Source organism: Centroberyx gerrardi, chromosome 1, assembly GCF_048128805.1.
Source record: "Centroberyx gerrardi isolate f3 chromosome 1, fCenGer3.hap1.cur.20231027, whole genome shotgun sequence".
Lineage (NCBI taxonomy): Eukaryota > Metazoa > Chordata > Actinopteri > Beryciformes > Berycidae > Centroberyx > Centroberyx gerrardi.
The window spans coordinates 14,824,240-14,841,992 of NC_135997.1; the positions used below are offsets into that span (position 1 = coordinate 14,824,240).

Sequence of the window (17,753 nt, forward strand, 5' to 3'; positions counted from 1 at the left end):
TCAACTCGCTATTGTTTCCAGAAATACATCACAGCGGTTTCACAAGCGGCGAGTGCCAGTGCTGAACGCTCAGTCTGTGCTTTGTTCTAACTAAATTTAGCTTGCAGTTTTTATTAGCATTATCTGTGTTTACGCTAGGTAAACAACTCAAGTCACTGTCCCACATAAATTGTATGAACTGATCATGCAGCTGTAACACATTGTCATACAGCTCTCCAGAACTTTTCATTGATTAAGTGTATTTTTCAGATTATGATGCTGCTGACATAAAGTTGGCATGTTCTCTTTTTCTACTATGGTTGGATCGCCCCAGTCATGCTGCTTTATGGCTTATATCTGTTTAAGTCTTCAGAAGCCTCTTAAAATGAATGTTATTCATTTGCCTCGATTGCGTCTCCATGCAAAGAAACTAGACTGCTATAAATAAAAGTTTTCCACAGGATCATCACAATGCTTTGACATGAAAGACACCAGAAAGATCAGGCACTTTAAGTATAATGCCCAATAAACTTATAAACTTATTTTAGCAGGAAAAACTGCAGTAATATTGATATTGTTGTTTGTGTTATTTTTGTGTGTGTGTGTGTGTGTGTGTGCTCACAAACACAACCTCTGTTTCTTCACTCCTCGTGTTACAGCATCCAACACAAACATGCTGGATCTGTTATTCCTGAGCCTCAGATAGGGATTTCAGCGTGGAATATTTTGAACATCAGCCTGAGAGTTTAATCAGAACAGGGATAATAGAGTTAGAAAAGTGGCTGGAGCTCGCAAGATATTTTCAAAGGGAACCAAAATTTATGCATTATTCACTGCCCCCAACAGCTTGTCAACTCATTCATTAAAACTGAATTAGTTGTAATGGAAAATTACATCCAAAGCGAAACAACCAAAGACAACTTTTGTTCAAATGCATTAAGATATTATCATGCTTGCCAGTGTAGCTAGGGAAGAAGCTTCCATAACAAGAAAGAAAGAAAGAAAGAAAGAAAAAAAGAAACAAACAAACAAACAAACAAACAAACAAACAGTGTTCCATAATAAGAGATCCTGCAGTTACATGCTTAGGCCTCGTTGCAACTTTTTTTTTACAGTCTTTGGTTGCAGTTTTGCATGCAGTCCCACCCACATGGCAGAAAGCAGGAGGCTGCTGGCAATTGACTGAGACAAATCACAATCCCCTTCTGTCAAAACCGCACATCCAACTCTAGAGACGGCAGAAATACTTTGTAAACGATGATCATATAGATGAGCCTTTACAGCACACAGTGGTACTGTAACTGACAAGTCTGTGGTGACATAAAACATACTTTATCATTTCCATATGGAACGGTCTCCGTCTCCAGTAAAATGAGATGGAAGGAAGGAATAAAGGGACCTGGAAAATAATATTTTCTCTTAAATGGATTTTTATTGATATCAGTATATAAGAGAGATTTATGGCTGACTGTTACAGTAAAAAAGGAAAAAAAACAAGGAACCAGACTGTTCTTTTGAGTTACAGTAACTATACATAAATCAGAAATATTATTCTTCCCTCATACAATAGGAAATAACATTACATCTATTTATTTATTTACTGCAAACGGAATAACATTTATTTACTACTCTTGACATTGATCAAAGAGTGCAAAGACAACAATTTGTGCAGTAATTACTCTAAAAGTTTAGCAAAATCTATCGTAGGTTGCAGAAAGCAATTCAAAGTATATTTAAAAACTGGAAGGCTACAGCTGCAGGGAATATAAAATGATTGATATTTTTCTGTACTATGTAGCTCTACAAATAGCAAAGACCTGTTTTAATTATCAATAATATCAATATCTTACACTCATATTAAGCCTGAGATATTTAGATAATAGGGAAACATTTTGCCTAAACACTGGTGAAATAAAAATGATACATACCAGTATATGCAAACCTAGCTCATGATTAAGTGTAAAATTAAAATTACCATTGACTAAAATACAGTGAGTAATATTGTTTTTGTTTGATCAAAGACATCTAGATCTATTGATATGAAACAAACAACAAATTCAAGATGTCCTGTTCAGCTCTGGACACAGTACTGTGGCTACAGCGCCCTCTGTCTCTCATACTCATATCAAACTGGATTCACTGTAGCTTTTCTAAAAATGTACTGAGAAACAGACCAATATAATTATATCAAATAATTCAACCTATGACAATTGCCTGCAATCGTTTTGTTACTAAAATGAAAAAGACAAATATAATAAAATAAAGTTCTATATAGTTTCACATATAGAAATATGCCAAACATTTACCAAGATGGCAAATATTTACCAATATCAAATTTTCAAAGTGCTGTATATAATCAGGGCTTTAACGGTTTATGTTAACCTAAAAATAAAGTCCAGAAATCCACTTAATAAAGGCGCATAGCAAGTTTTCTAAACAAACATCCAACTACAGAACTTTATGTATAGCATATCATTTCAAATATATGATTTTAGGAGATCTGTAGGCAAACTACAGCAAGTAATTTCATGTGCATCTGGTGCAAATCATCAACTGCCAAAATATGAAAGGCTGGTAAGACTGTACAAATTACAGCATCACCTCACTTGTATGGTAATAGGCATGTCTTGGAGCTGAACATGCAACCCAAGAAACTCTAAATTCTTGTTTATTCTTGTCTTTTTTCCAAATTGATGTGGTTACAAAAGTATGTAACCTAAAGTTGTGTTGTTATCTGTTTTCCCTCTGTCTGCTCCTCTCTAATCTGTTGGAGCTCCTTTTCCAAATCTGCAGGGAGTTGCTCCTTTGTCAGTTATCAGATGCTCTTACATAGAAAAGTGTGGCACAGTTCATTAGGCATTTTCGAAATAAGGGGGCACTGTTTCATTATGTTCAGCTGCCATTGGATGGCAGCACCGCAATATTATTGCAAACCACAGTACTACGCTACTTTCTGATTGCAGTTTGGACATATCGTTATAGCCCTACAGGCTGGGCAACAAAAGAGTGGAATCAAACACAAATACAGCTTATTCATATCTTCATATCTTCATGGTTCTGCTCCATTCACCCCAAGTTAGAAGTGATGTCTCCTGGAGTTGAGAGAGTGTCTCCTCTTCCTCTTTCTGTGGCACTGCTCCCTCCTCTCTGGCCAGGGGAAGCCGCCCTCAGTGGCCCTGTAGGCTTCATCATACTCATCGCTGTCAGAGTCGGCCTCAGCCACAGGGAAAACTCTGTCAGGAAACACTTCTTTCAGCTTGGAGCTGAAGAAAGCCTCCAGGCTGCGACCTGCCTGGGCCACCTCCGAGTCAGGCTGCGGTCAGAGAGAGAGGCATCACACACAGATCAGTGCTATTGAACAGATTAACGCAATTAGTAAAATTATATACATAATTAGAATTAGAATTAACTATAATTATAAGACAAATTATAGAAAATACACACACGGGATATCAATTTCTCACTTACGTAGTTGAACTTTGCACAATTCCCGAACATAAGATAGACATCAGCCACGAACTCGTCAGGTGAGTAATAATGATGCGTGTTCCTCTTGTTGAGTTTGGCCCGGATCACAGACAGGTCCATGGGCCTCTTGATGATCTGGTAGTAATGTCGAGCCTGCATGCAAAAGCAGTATCAGTTTAAAATATATGACCGTCAACTTTATTCCCATCCCCAGTGGCTTGCAATGATTTTCTATTTACCCCACCAACTTCAGTTTCTTCCAACTCATTCCAGTTTACTTAGCTCATAGCTCCCACTGCCTCCAAAATGCATCTAACATATGTTCCAGAGATTGAGTTATCTAACATTTGACAACCACCTATGCGTAGTCTACTTGCTTGGACATCAGACATAGAAATCAAACCTGCCTCTGCAACACTCAAAATATATTGATTAGGCCATTTTGGCGATTTCTGCCTTGGTGATGGGTGCTAGCAGAAGCTCATTCCAAATCCGCCAATCCCAGTTCCTCGCCATGCTAAAAGCTTCCTTGTAAGCAATGTAGATGGCTGAAAACTGAAGCGTCTTGACAGTATCTTAGATGCACTTCAGCTGCAATTTTGGACTTTTGCACTAGAGTCAATGGGAGCTGCGAGGTAAGCATAACTCAATATCAAATCACTGGGAAATAAAACCATAAACGTTTATAAAAGCAGCAAGACAAAGATGGGGGACTCTTCATGATGCCGGTGTGTTCCTTTAAATATAGTGAAAAATAGATGAGACAGTAGAGTGGAGCTGGCTTTTAACTGGACAGTAAGAAAAGGCTGTTCACTCACCAGCGGACTGACAGGCTCGTGGAAGGGAGCACTTAGGATGTTGCTGAAGATCAGAAGAGTCAGCCGCTCACATTTCTATAAAGAGTGGACCAAGCGTGGAAGAAAATGTCAGTGATTATAAATGCAAAAAGAAATAAAGAATGCATTTACTGAAAATGTTGAACACCTCCAGCATTATTGCAGTGTCAATAGCCTTGATGGGTTTGTGAAAGGACTCACTCTCTGGTCACATGCAGACAGTCCATGTGCTGATGTGCGCTCCCCAGACGTTCTCTCGTTCTCACAGTCGTACTCGACCTCTGGCTGCACGACGTCCCTACACAGGCTGCACACCCAGTCACCGCTAAGCAGGGTAAGAAACAGCATGTCACCAACAACAGGTCCACATAAACTGTTTCATAATAGGTGAGAGGATAACACTTAAAGAGTAACTAAACTCCAAACCCAAATCTGTGTAAAGCCTGACATCTAATGGTAAAAAGCATGCTACTGAAACTGCCATCTGCTATTGACTGATCTTTGGTGCCAGGCACACTTGTTGTATTCTATAGAAGCTGACCATCATCTGGCACCAAAGATCAGCCAATAGAAGATGGCAATTTCAGTAGCATTCTTTTTACCATTAGATGTCAGGCTTTACAGGCTTTGGGTTTGGGGTTTAGTTACTCTTAAATCTATCAATGAAGTCTTTCAGGTGAGCGTTACAGTATGAGAGGCTTACGTAGGGAAGCTTAGTAGAGATGGGATATGGCAGGACAGGTGGAAGACTTTGGGACAGCGGTCACAGCACAGCAGGTCCCCTCCGATCAGACACACAGCGCAGAAGTCCTCACTCTCCATCTCTGCATTTTCCTGCTCAGGCTGAACCTCCTCCGCCCCCTCGCACCCCCGCTGAGGGATGGGGTTAGCAATCAGAAGGGGCCTCTGACCAGGACCGACAAGGGACTCCTCTTCCTGGTCCGAACGAAGCGGCTGCGGGTCATCGGCTGTTAGATCGGGCTCCGATTCTAAATCTGGCTCGGACTCCACAGAGCCCTGAGAATCTGGGGGCTGATCGGACAAAATGTCAGAATCGGTCTCCGCCGGAAAACGAGGATCATAGTCGGCCTGGAGGTCTGACTCTGCTTCAGCGTCGTCTGATTCCACATAAGCTTCCAGCTCTTCTTCACCGTTCTCTGATCCCACTCCCACATCGTCCGACTCCGGGTCTGCTTCATATTCGATACTAGGCTCCGACTCCCCCGCGACGTCAAGCTCCCCACAGGTCTCCAACTCTCCGGCAGCCACCGATCGCTCCTTAGCCAGAGACTCGAGTTCAGCTTCAGATGAAGACTCGGGGTGTGGGTCGGATTCTGGTGACGCATCCGAGTCAAGGTGCAGGTCAGAGTCTGGATCAGCCTCAGAAACAATTTCTATCTCCGAGGCTGACCTGGGATCAGAGTCAGAGTCCAGGTCAAGTGCAGAGTAACTCTGAAGAGCATATTTAGGGTCGGTAGGCGGCACTGACAGAGTGAACTCTTTATGAGATTGGAGTCTCCCTCGGTTGTGGAACTCACTGATGGCTGGAGGTGTGGCAGACTGACTGGGCCTTTGTCGCTCTGTGTATGGTGGTGTTACGAACGAGAGGGTCGTCCTCATGGTCTCAGAGCCTCCAGCTATCCCCTACATATACAATACAGATCAGAATAGATCAGAACAGAACAGAACAGAACAGAACAGAACAGAACAGAACAGAACAGAAACATACAGCATATGCCGTACTAGAAAGTAGACAGTAGTAGTAGATCATTCCAGCAGTTACAGCCAGCTTACCCATCTGTTTTTTAATCATAGTTTTCCACTAAATGAAATATACAAAAAATTTCAACAGCATATTAATTAGCCTCTCTAGTGATGTCTAAAATCTATTAAATAATATAATAATATAATATATTAAGATCTATTAATAAATTGTTCAAATGAAAAAAATACACTAGTTAGCTATCATCCCAACAGTATATCAAATTAGTGACAAAGATAATTTTTTGGTATCAAACCCTGGGGGTGAATATTTTAATGAAAACACTGAATTAGAATGTGTAACCTACTTTGCGAGACTCAACATTGGCATAAGTTACAAAGTTATACATCATACTTGACAGTGATTTTATATGATGTCATTTCAAAAGTTACTTCCAAAAAAGAATCAGTTTACAGCTTATCTGCTGCAAATTTACTACAAATTGGTAAAGTACTTTCTCTGTTCCTTTTTAGATTATTTTGCCTCCAAAATGTACAAAACATTAAGTTACACAAATAATTTATTCTTATAGACAGACTGTAATTTTAATGATTATATCGTCTACAAAAATGATTAAGCATTATTTCAACTTGTGTAAATCGATGTGACTATATCATAATCAAAATGACTTTCTACCATTAAAACAAAATTGTCAGTAATCCAAGGATTACTTAACCACCTATATTTTCAAAATTAATGTTGACTGCTATGATATTTTCACTGATTTCAACTGATTACTAATATTACTACAAACATGTTTTTTAGGATCACACTGCTTGTACTGTATAAAAAGAGAGGTGAGACCTACTTCAGGCATCTCATCGCCCCAGGCTCTCTGCTGGGGGAAAGCTTTGCTCCTCTCCATCCCGCTGGCGGGTAGAGGGTCACTCTGCCGCCGGCCGTGTGGAGGGAGTCGGGACACGAGGACTTTGAGCCGCTCCAAGCACACCACAGGAACCTTGGGACTTCCTGGATCCTTCTCAGCCTCCCTTTTGCTTTAGAGGGAAGGAGGGAACGGATGATGAATGTTGCGTTTCATTTTCACAACTTCTGCATAGGAAGATGTTTGAGTTGAGAGTAAATATACCTGCTATTCTGGCCCTTTCTTGATATTCTGCATTGCTCTTTGGCCTCATAATCAATCTCTTCGCTCACATAACTGAAAGCATGATCTGATGAAGAGGAGGATTATGAAGATATATTCACAAACCATTGCATTTCATTTATTTGAGGATATAAGAAGCAATAGCATAGTTAGTTTGTCCGGCACCTGGCTCTGTCTTGTAGGACAATAAGGGTGACAGGTGCAGGATGGATGGGCCTCTGGAAGGGGGCGTGGCTGACGAGGTTTCCTTGGCAACACACTGGATCACCCCATCTGAAGCCCTCCTTTGCCTCGGATCCACACTAGCATACTGAGAATAAAGCAAATAAAATGGAAAAACACACTGTTTTAAGTAAAAGAGAGCATGTATTTTAAATAAAGTATATGAAAAATATGTTTTCTTTATTAGAAAAATACACAAAATATAATACTTCTCCTAATGCTCTTAAAGGAAAAGCTAGTATGAATCAGTCATAATACAGTGACAGCAGCTGGGTGGAGTTTTTTATGTATAAAGCCAAAAAGACACCTGCCATTCAAATCCACTCAGTATTTGGTAATCAGTTTTACTCTCTGAAAAGCTTCTGCCATATGAGCTTGGGCACATACTGAACCAGACTCACTCTGCTGTAGTTATCGCTGCTGTCGGGTGAAAACCTCATGACACCAAAGAGACAACTTTTCAGGAACTAAAAACAGCCTTGTTTCTAGCTTGACCACCATGCTTTTTTGAGTTCATCCAATGGGTTTTAAAAGGGTCTCATCAGCCCGAGGGTCGCAGAGTTTGTCTCAACCCATAGAGAAGCATGTAATCCTTCAACCAAAATGTGCATTTCTATCAAATCTAAAATTTTTGAATCTGTGATCAAAAAGAATTTTAAAACTGGTATGCTGATCCAAAACTATTTTAGAGTAATAATATAATTTTGTAACATTTTTCCATGGAATTGTGTGTAACAGGAGACAATAGCTTTGTGTGGAACTGGCCCCACTGGAAAGCTCTCCAATTTATTGTACTAATTTAAAGGAAGACATGTAGACAATATCATGCCAGTATACACGTGTTTAGAAAGAACACAGGTTTAATCATCAAACGGTGGTGACCACCTCAATTTTATTTGGCAGCAGAGCATCAGTTGCTCCCTGTGAGTGATTCTACCCTGATGTCGGGGTTACCTGATCCGCAGCTCCTGCTCCTAGGCTGTGGGCGCACCCTGTGGGCCTTTCAGTATAGGGGCTGCTGGATGGAGCTGCCAGTTCTGCTGGGATGCTCTGGGAGCGTCTCTTCCTCCTCGCACACACTGAGCTAGAGCTGAGCCTGCTGCTCTGTATATCAGATCCACTCTCGTGGGCTGTCACAGACGTCTCCAGGGAAGTGGATCTCTGTCAGAAACACAAACATACAAAACCGAGAAGGGTTTCAACAGCGCCAAGCCATATCACATGCACAGATGCACCTATTCATGCCTTAACAACAGAGAGAAAGGAGCAGGATGTGTGCGATGGAAACAACCTTGAGTGTCTCACACACACGCACACACACACACACACACACACACACACACACACACACACACCCAGGCAACCACTAAATGAGAAAAACATCACTCAAAGCCTATTCTGGGACTAATTCAAAACAACTCAATCCCTCCAAACCTGGAGGTTGGCCCACACAACTGCATAGATTACTGTTATTCTACAGATAATGAAAGGATTGGTTACAACACCAATTATCATATGTAAATTCACCATCAGGGGTGCAGTGGGATCCTTTGATTAAGCAGGATCGGCAAATCACTTATTACCTCCCCTCTCTCTCCCTTCCTCTCTCATATTATAATTTAACTAATGTGAGTTTTCCAAAAAGCTCCCCAAAATCCTCAACTGTGTCCCCAGCTAATATATGCAGCAGGGCTGACAAATCAGTTGACTTCAGGTTCTTTAACATCTCCTCCTCTCTCCACTCTTCTTTTTCTAGTGCACCGTCATATATATTTAGGCCAGCTGACACCGAGCATGTGCTCATAATTATCATGCGATTAAAACACTTACCTGATCCATGCCCCTAAGGAGAGGTATGCAGGATTCTGACTGTGGAGGAAAATAGACTATAATCCCTCTCTCTCTGTGGAAGGATGGGGGGTGTAGGGATTTATCTAAGAGTGGTACCCAGAGCTGAAATCAAACTGCCAGCTTCCACTATTCCCTTAGTGACTCATTAATGACAGGTTAAGTACATATGTGACTGCACCCAAGTGGTTTTTGTCATTTTCAGATGCCGTGACGTGAAAAGGTAAAAATGATATGTCTTTGTGTTTGTAATCATGCATCTGGAGGGTTTTTGGATAGGTGATTATGTGGCTGCTCAAACCCCTGACATCAAGTGTGCTAATGATAAACAGCGCTGTCCTGGATTTTAGGATGCATTATTATGTGCAGTTCAGTTTTAATTGTCAGAGCAGCTCTTTGTTTTCCCGTCACCCTTTCTTCATAAAGGAAGAAACAGGTTTCTGTTGCACCATCTGTTTTCAGGCTAGCTGTCAACTGTGGTAACTGATCATTCTGGCATAAAAACAAACAGTCGGCATTCCTTTAGTATCTGCCGTGTATAGATTAATAATTAAACGGTAAAAACGTCTTTCTGCGTTGGATTCAACACTCAATTACCTGCCTATCATTATGTGTTTTGCAAATATACAATTATGCAGCATAAGCAGAACATTTTCCTACTGACTTTGATTTAAGTTATTTGGCATTTGTTACTACTTGCTGCATTTTTTGAAGGCTTTGTTACCTACTGGATTACCTGAGGTTTGTGTGTGTGTTTGAGTGAGTGTATGAATGTGTGTGTGGTTGCTCTATAGGAGGTTGCCCTGAAACTGGTCTCATACTATGGTTTTCGAGAGATGTGTAAGCAGCACTGAGTGGTATAACATGTCTTGAGTTGTGAATAGTTGTGTTGAGGTCTTTTGAGCCCATAGCAAGTGAGCAGGACCAAGTGTGGAATGGAAATTTGAAGTATGGCTCAATTTGATCTCAAAGTAGTTGCTGGTACAAACCAAAATGGGAGGCAAAATGTTCAAATGATACCTCCATTCCTTAACTACACGACTTTATAAAGTTAATGTGGAGCAGAAAAAGGTTGCAGTTGTTGTTGCAGACACTGATGAACCGGTTGTCTCACCCTGACATCCCTGTAGTCTCTGAGTGCCAGAGGAGGTCTGGTCCCCTGCTGCTCTTTCCTCAGCTCTGCTGCCGGGGAAACCAGGAGCAGCTGCTGCTGCTGCTGCTGCTGCTGGACAGGACTCTGCTCCCTCCTCTCCTGCTGCAGCTCAACACTCAGCAGCTCTCTGCCTTCAACCGTCGCTGCTTGTCCGTAGGTCTGCTCCCCTCTCCGCCTCTCCTCCCAGTTCTCCTCAGTTATTACGTCTCTGTCCACAGCCCTCTGCCCAAGATGCTGCTGCAGAGCTGTGCTGGCCGACAGCTTTCCCTGACACTGGCCCTGGACTTGGCCCTGGCCTGGCCTGCTGTGGTCTGCACTTGGCTGGGTCTGGCTTTCAGGAAGGTGTTCCCTCTGGTGTTGGTGATGGAGATAAGATTTCGGCTGGGACTGGGGCTGGGGTGAGGCTGGTTGTAGCTGGGATGTGGATCCGTGACTGCAGCCGAGCTGGACGGGCCCCACGGTTGGGGCAGGTGATGAAGGGGGAGGACACTGCAGGGAAGGCTGCATGGCTGGGGGGCTCTCTGGGTCCCAGCACCTCTGCAGCTGCTGGTTCTGGTGCAGAGAGGCAGAGAGAAGGGTAGGCTGAATACAGCCGGAGCTGTAAAGAGCGGCTTCCAGTTGGTTTTTGTCCAGACCGGGCAGATCTGGCTGAGAGGGAATGCCATGCAGGCAACACATCTGGGGCTCGCAGCAGGCCTGGTAGCCACAGCCCTGCTCTCGTCCTCGGTGGCACACAGAGGGCAGGGCCATGCAGGTGATGGGCTGCGGCCGCAGGATACTGGGGCAGGCCAAACCCTGAGGATAGGGGCAGTTTCCTCCCTCGACAGTCAGCTGGCCTGCAGAAACAAAGAAGCACATGTTGGCCATATGTCCATTTTGGTAAAACAAATGATTACCATAAGTTCATTATTATATCTCTAAAATATAGGGGGATCCAGTCTGTATCAAGCGTTATCATTTTGTCAACCAAGAACAAGTCATAACTCTTAAAAGGTAAAACAATTTGTTTTAATTCTGTATAAGACAATCCTTTTGAGAGAGTAGAATGTCATATTTTGGAACAAATCTTCCAGGTATTGGAAACAAGTTCTCTGTAACATTAAAAATCATGTTTAAAAACATTTAAAAAAATATCAGTAAATTCATTAAACCCAGTTATACAAAACATCTGATTCTGATTCTAATTAATTAACATTATCTATTGCAGGCTAATTTCCAAACATTTTAATTAAATTGAATTAATGTATTCAACATACAACATTATAGCCAACTTGCTTTGATAACGCTAAATTTACCTAAAGAGGAAATCTGTTTAGTCCAGTAGCTAGCATCCCAGTTGAATTTGATCTTGACAGGAACCCAAGAGTCTGAGTGGAGCGATGACTCAAGCAGTTGCTGCATCTGCAGTGAAATCTGACAGAAGAATATATTAGTTAGCTCAATTCCTATTAGGATCATATGAAACTGAAAAGTGCATCATTGCAGTTTTGCTAAGTACAGTTTGGAGGTTAAGTGAATAAATGACATTATTATTTGGCTGTTATATGTGATGTACATGTGAACTATATATGAAAGAACAGAGGCTGCCTTAATTATCTTCATCTTCATCATCTCCTGTCCTGGCAAAAGCATTCTTGGTACAGAAGTGGATAATATACTGTATATATATATATTGTTTGGTAGCACAGGTTTTGCTAAAATGAAATCTAAACTTGAGTCATGACACTTGACCTTTGTAAAACACAAAAAAGTTACTGCTGTTTACCTGTGTAGGGCGGTATAACATTAGAGCAAAGCTGAAAAGACTTTCCCAATCAAAAACCCAAATGAGGCCTGATTGTTAACCACTGTTCAAACAGCTGGCCTTAATTATCCCTTTAATTAGGTTGAGGTGACTAGGGAGGGGGTTTACTTTGTCACACCTGAAGATTACATGTTTGATTACCTTGCACAGAAAAAACAAATGAGAATGGCACCAAACATTTTTTTTCTCTCACACTCCCTGAACTGAAATTAAAATCAAACATGGGATGAATACTTTTTCACAGCGCTGTGTGTAGTGTTACAGTGTCAGTGGCCTCCTGCGGACCCTTCCTCTCAGCCTACCAGCGCCCTGCTGAAGAGCACCGGGCTCCTGCCATGGTGGGTCGTTGCCCAGGTGATGAACTTCTGCACATGGTCCAGCTGGCCGCACGTCTCTATCGCCCCCTGCAGCTGGTCTTCCAGACGCTGCTGGAAGTCCTCCGAGATCTTCTGCAAAGAAACACACACAGACACGCACACGGTTACGGGTAATTACTGGCACAGAAAGTCACGGATGGATTCAGGGGGCTAATCAATCGCTCGTTTTTCTTTTGCCAGATGTAGTTCCTGAGATGCCGGCTTAAGCAGCTTTGACATATTATTATTGGCTCTCTTTCGCTTGCTTTCAGGGCTGATTACATCACGTCGGGTACTGATTCTCTGCATGTAGATTCGCGGTCAGCTGAACGATAAGAGGGAGAGAAAGAGAAAAAGTAATTACCTCCAGTTGCTCTATTAATAGGTTGGCTCGTTTGTTAAGCTCGTTCATCATAATCATCTTTGCCATTTTAATCTGGTTCTCAGCCTTCCTGTGCATGATCTTGACTCCATGAAGCCTAAGAGGAGAGGAGAGAGAAAATGACAATCTGATTGCTGGCAGAAAAAATTCCAATACAGGTTTTTGGATGTACAGATGTTTTATTTTATTTGGATCCTTCAACATGGCGGGTAAGATATTTTGTAATGATAGAACAGTGGGAGAAGAAATGCGCTAGCATCAAGATGAATTTATGTACTAGCTTGCATTATTCCACATTGTCAAATTCTTGTCCATTTGTGCCAGACGTTGCTTAGGATTTGGGTACAGCTGATGATTGTGTGTGTCCTGGACTCTAAACTGACCTGTCCTCTATCTGTTTGGCAGTGTTTTCCACTGCAGACCTCCTCTCTTCCACCTGCACCATCAGGCTCTCAAACAACCACTGCTGGTCCTGCAGGGCCTTCCCAATCTGCACCAACCTGAACAGAAGAGAAGCACAAGATCACAGCATGAGCTAGTTAGAAAAGTTCACTAATTTATTCTTTGGGCATAAAGAACACCATAATTAAATTTGTTTCCCCGGGGACAAGACATTATGCAGGTGACCTTAGAGGCAACTACTGTACTGTAACATCATAGAAAACAACAGCGCATGAATACTTAATAAGTATTAGGCAGGCCAAGGATAGTGTATGCAGATACAGATGATAAAAGTGACAAGGCATTTAGAGAGTGCTGTTGTTCGGAGGAAGTTTTTAACCTGCGCTTAGCCCCGTCTCTGCAGTGTCCTTGTGCTGCGTGTCTGAGGACTGACCTGTGGTTTTTGTGGGAGGACAGGTGACAGCTGCTACAGCACAGAAGGTCACATGACTCACAGAACAGCTCCAAGGGCTCCTGTCTGTGAGAGTGGCACATGAGCAGCGAACAAGGATATGACCCTGGGCCTAAAAGACAGAAGGAGGGGGGGGGGGGGGGGGGGGGGGGGGGATGGGGCATGGAGCTTTACCACAGAAAGACACTCAACAAGAAATTCACACCCACAGCTGAAGGTGTGACATCGGTGTGGCAAGCAAAAGCAGAAAAAGAGATTTGGAGACAACAAAAGCTTGCTACTGATGCAGTGCGGTCTGCCAAACCAAAACTTATTTAAAGTCATCGAATGATCAGGCAAGCAGCCGTTTGGGGGACTCAATTAAATGTGTTTTGGTAAATTGAGATATTTTGTTTGGATATCAAATTTTGTTTTGATTCTGTTTATATGAAAGCATGCTGTGTCTGATGCTGCCCTCAATGTCCTGTTGATGACTCATTCACATTTATCACTGTTCCAATCTATTCACAAAACTTGACACCTTTTAAAATCTTCCAATCTTCAGCGTGGCACAGAGAGAAGTAGAGCAGAAATTATCTTTGATCAGCAGCAGAGAAATGCAAATGCTAGGCTGCATTACCTAGTGAGCTTTACTTGCTTCTAAGTAATCTATGTCTTTAAAAATGAAAGATATTTGCCTTTAGAATTAGAATTTATTTTCTATGCAAATGATTTGTATGAACAGCATGAAACGTGGTTCTTCTGCAACATGAGTATAGTGTATCTCACAAAGCTAATCAGCAGCTGGGGCCTATCACTGTGTTGTTTTGTTTTGACTCTGTGAGACAGACTGGACCTAATTTTGAGAGCAATAAAAGAATTGAATTTGAATTTTAATGTGCTTTGTCTGTCCAGGTTGGTTTGACTCTGGCAGCTGGAATGTGCATCCAGATTTCCAGAATAACCATAAAGAGTCAGTGGTAACTGTGATGACTGGATATCAGTTGACTATATTAAAGTTGGCCTAGCTCTGTATTGTATATTGTATATCTGTTTGATGCAAAAAAAACATAAAATAACAGGAAAAGGGCAGGTAGCAGGTTGCAGTTGCAATGAAACAAGGTAAAAGACTACTGGGCCACAAAGATGTAACTAAACAACAGGCTATTCCCCTTTCACACAGCGCTGTGCAATCTCTCACTCACACAACAACAGCCACATACACAAATAAACAATCTCAAAAATAACTTTCACACATTTCAAAATAGGTCATTGTAAAAATGGTTGCAGAATTGGCCTACAGAACATTATTTTATCTAACCGTTGCTGGATGAGGCTAGCTAGTGAACGCAGCCCTGCTGCTCTCTGCTGGCCAGCTCACCCCAGCCAACCCCAACCCGCCTGCATGTGGCTGCTCATTACAGATCTCTGTGGTAAGGAGCTGAGCATCAGCCCTGATGCATCAGCCCGAGCTGAGTGACCACATCCTGCCTGTCAGTTCAGTCACTCCGCCAATTTCACACGGCTGTTTCACTAGTACACAAATACCAAACACTATCACTCACATATCACGATAAAGGTGTTTTAGGTTCAACTGGTTACAATTTGGTAATTTGTACGACTGCAGGCCTGCAAAAACAGCAGATAGCTGGCAGAAGCATCTTTAAATAGTAACATACTGTCACTTAGAAAAACTGGAATCATCAGAGCACTTAAGAATCTGGGCCACATGTTAAAGGGAAGAGTAATAAAACACAGGCGATCTCCAGGAACCATTAACAACCATCGTCACCATCATGCATAATTCATTGCAATGGTTCCTACCGAGACATGATTAACAAACAAACAGAGCAGGAGAAGGAAAACAAAGAAACTCAAATAGCCTTGCAGATAACACTGGGAGAGACAAACTCGTGAGGCCCCACCCATGTTTGACATGGCGGCCTAGAAAGTGGAGGAAAGAGAAAAGTGAGGCTGGAAACTGGCAGCAACACTTGCCTTGTCCAGTCGGAGGCAGGGAGCCGGGTGCTCTCTGGTGCAGGTCGGGACACTGGGCGGTGGCGGGCCTCGGTTGTTGGTGCAAGTCTGTGTACTGGGAGGCGGGGGTGGCTCTCTGATGCTGATGCATGTCTGTGCACTGGTAGCACAACCACTTGTTGCAGAACGTACACAGGCTCTGTGCGAGCCGAGGCTCTGAACAGTCTGAGCAGCTCTGGAGGGGGACATACAAAGAAAACCCCTGGTGTCTGACTGACATGTACTGTAAATACACACACACACACACATACTCACTCACACACACACAGGGCCATGTGATAAAAAGATGGGGTGGCATATGTCAGAAATATTTATGTTACCTCTTAACTTTGGGCTAAATCACACTCCTCAGACTTGTTTTTTGTTCTCATGCTCACAAATCCTGTGTAGCTCCAAGAGACTGTCAGAAACATCTGATCAAGTTCCTCAAGGGGAAAAACTAAAACTATAATAAAACACCCTTTGTGCACTTGTACTAGCAAAACCACCAACCACCACTATCTATAAACATTAAGATGAAATGAAACATTAAAAAGCAAAGACATAAAAACTGTCAAAATAAGGAATTGTGAAAGATATGTTTCTCTTTAACAATAAAGGTTTGTCCGTTCTGTCATCAAAATAAGACGGATAAAACAATTTATAGATTTGCAAATAGTGTCCAAATCTGCTTTCGTTTCAAATGCCACATCAAAGAGCTCAGAGACTGTCAACAGCCCCCAGCAAGGAAATCTAGCAGGATGATGCACATACAATACAGCTGCTTCCACTTAATTATCACAGTTTAACTGCTGCACAAAACATTAGAAAAATAAACAGTCTTCTGATGAAATAAGTGCCAGCCTACCTCTAGCTGTGTCAGAAAATAAAAAATGACAGGAAACAATGCTGCAAGAAATGTCTTACCTTCTCCATTTCAGAGCCTGGGAGAGTGGAGCTGGAGAGTGGAGAGTGGAGTTGCTCTCTCAGCGGGAGGGAGAGCAGAGCAGAGCACACAGCCTGACGCCAGCAGCAGCACCCGCTACGCAGAAACACTGAGGCTCCTACCTGCAGCAGGAAGCAGCGCGCACCGAGAGGTGGCCCCAGAGGAGACGGCTTACATGACAGCCTCGCTGTGCTCTCTCCTCCCCCAGTTCATCCATGTGTAGGACTCCTCACTGCAGGAGAGAGGAGTGTCACGTTCAAATTCATCCTCTGCTCCCCGGTACAGCCACTAAAAAAGAGAAAATCTAATCCTTTTTCTTAAATAAGCCTGTGCATAATAATTGGGAATTAGGGAGATAAGATAATTATTTTTTTTCTAGGGCAAAATATCCCCGGAAGCCCTTTCCAAAATGGAGAAAGGAAGGCCAAGTGACCTACAATGTTCAAGGAGGGAGGAATTGTACTGTAAGCACTGCTGGAGTGGCTGGAGCAGGCGGGGTGAGGCAGGACTGGGCTATGTTAGGGCTGGGTTGTGCCGGGCTATACTGGGATGGGGTGGGCTGGGCTGGGCTATGATGGGCTGGCTGTGCCCTTCTTCCACATCCCTTTGTCAGCACAAGGAGGGGACAGGTCCCAGTGGAGCTACACGCTAACGTAGCACACCAAAACCGGGTCAGGCTCTGATAAGCTCCAGATGGGACTAGGATACACTCTTGCCATTCCCTCTAACACTGTGAAATCAATTAAGATTTTAACACAGCATGTCAGAGGGACCGAACAGCACACACTGAAGCGGGGAAAAAACTGAAAAGGAGCTAACTTTGGACCTGGAAAAGATATTTGGATACAGAGAGGATAATATTACAACACTCTGAAACTATATCAGCAAGAAATGGGTTACAATTGTGGGGCGATATGGGACTTGTAAAAGGAACTGTGGAGAAGAGCGCTGCTGCCCTTCAACCAGCAAGCAAAAGAAACCTAATACACAGAGCTGCTATCAAGTAGAGCCCAAATCAAAACCACAGTGACATCTGGAGCTGTG

General features: G+C 42.7%; 1 protein-coding gene across 1 annotated transcript; it reads right to left on the minus strand.

Annotated features, from left to right (window-relative positions):
* Nucleotides 1-1,423: 1,423 nt before the first annotated feature.
* Nucleotides 1,424-16,699, minus strand: trim66 (tripartite motif containing 66). The gene is made up of 17 exons (XM_078283994.1): nt 16,691-16,699; nt 15,746-15,959; nt 13,751-13,880; nt 13,299-13,415; nt 12,898-13,012; nt 12,480-12,626; nt 11,669-11,786; nt 10,335-11,209; nt 8,327-8,533; nt 7,316-7,460; nt 7,133-7,217; nt 6,854-7,040; nt 4,987-5,927; nt 4,485-4,608; nt 4,266-4,340; nt 3,448-3,600; nt 1,424-3,292 (listed from the first exon to the last, which is right to left on the minus strand). The coding sequence occupies exons 1-17, from the start codon at nt 16,697-16,699 to the stop codon at nt 3,056-3,058; spliced, it is 3,879 nt and encodes a 1,292-aa protein (XP_078140120.1). The 3' UTR covers nt 1,424-3,055.
* Between the last annotated feature and the right edge of the window lie 1,054 nt (nt 16,700-17,753).

Excerpts from the sequence above, each read along its gene's own strand:
- trim66 (XM_078283994.1), bottom strand. Across the intron at positions 13,881-15,745 it reads CCTGCCTCCGACTGGACAAG|GCCCAGGGTCATATCCTTGT; the intron begins GCAAGTGTTGCT and ends TCTGTCTTTTAG. Across the intron at positions 7,461-8,326 it reads GAGCAGGAGCTGCGGATCAG|TATGCTAGTGTGGATCCGAG; the intron begins GTAACCCCGACA and ends CTTTATTCTCAG.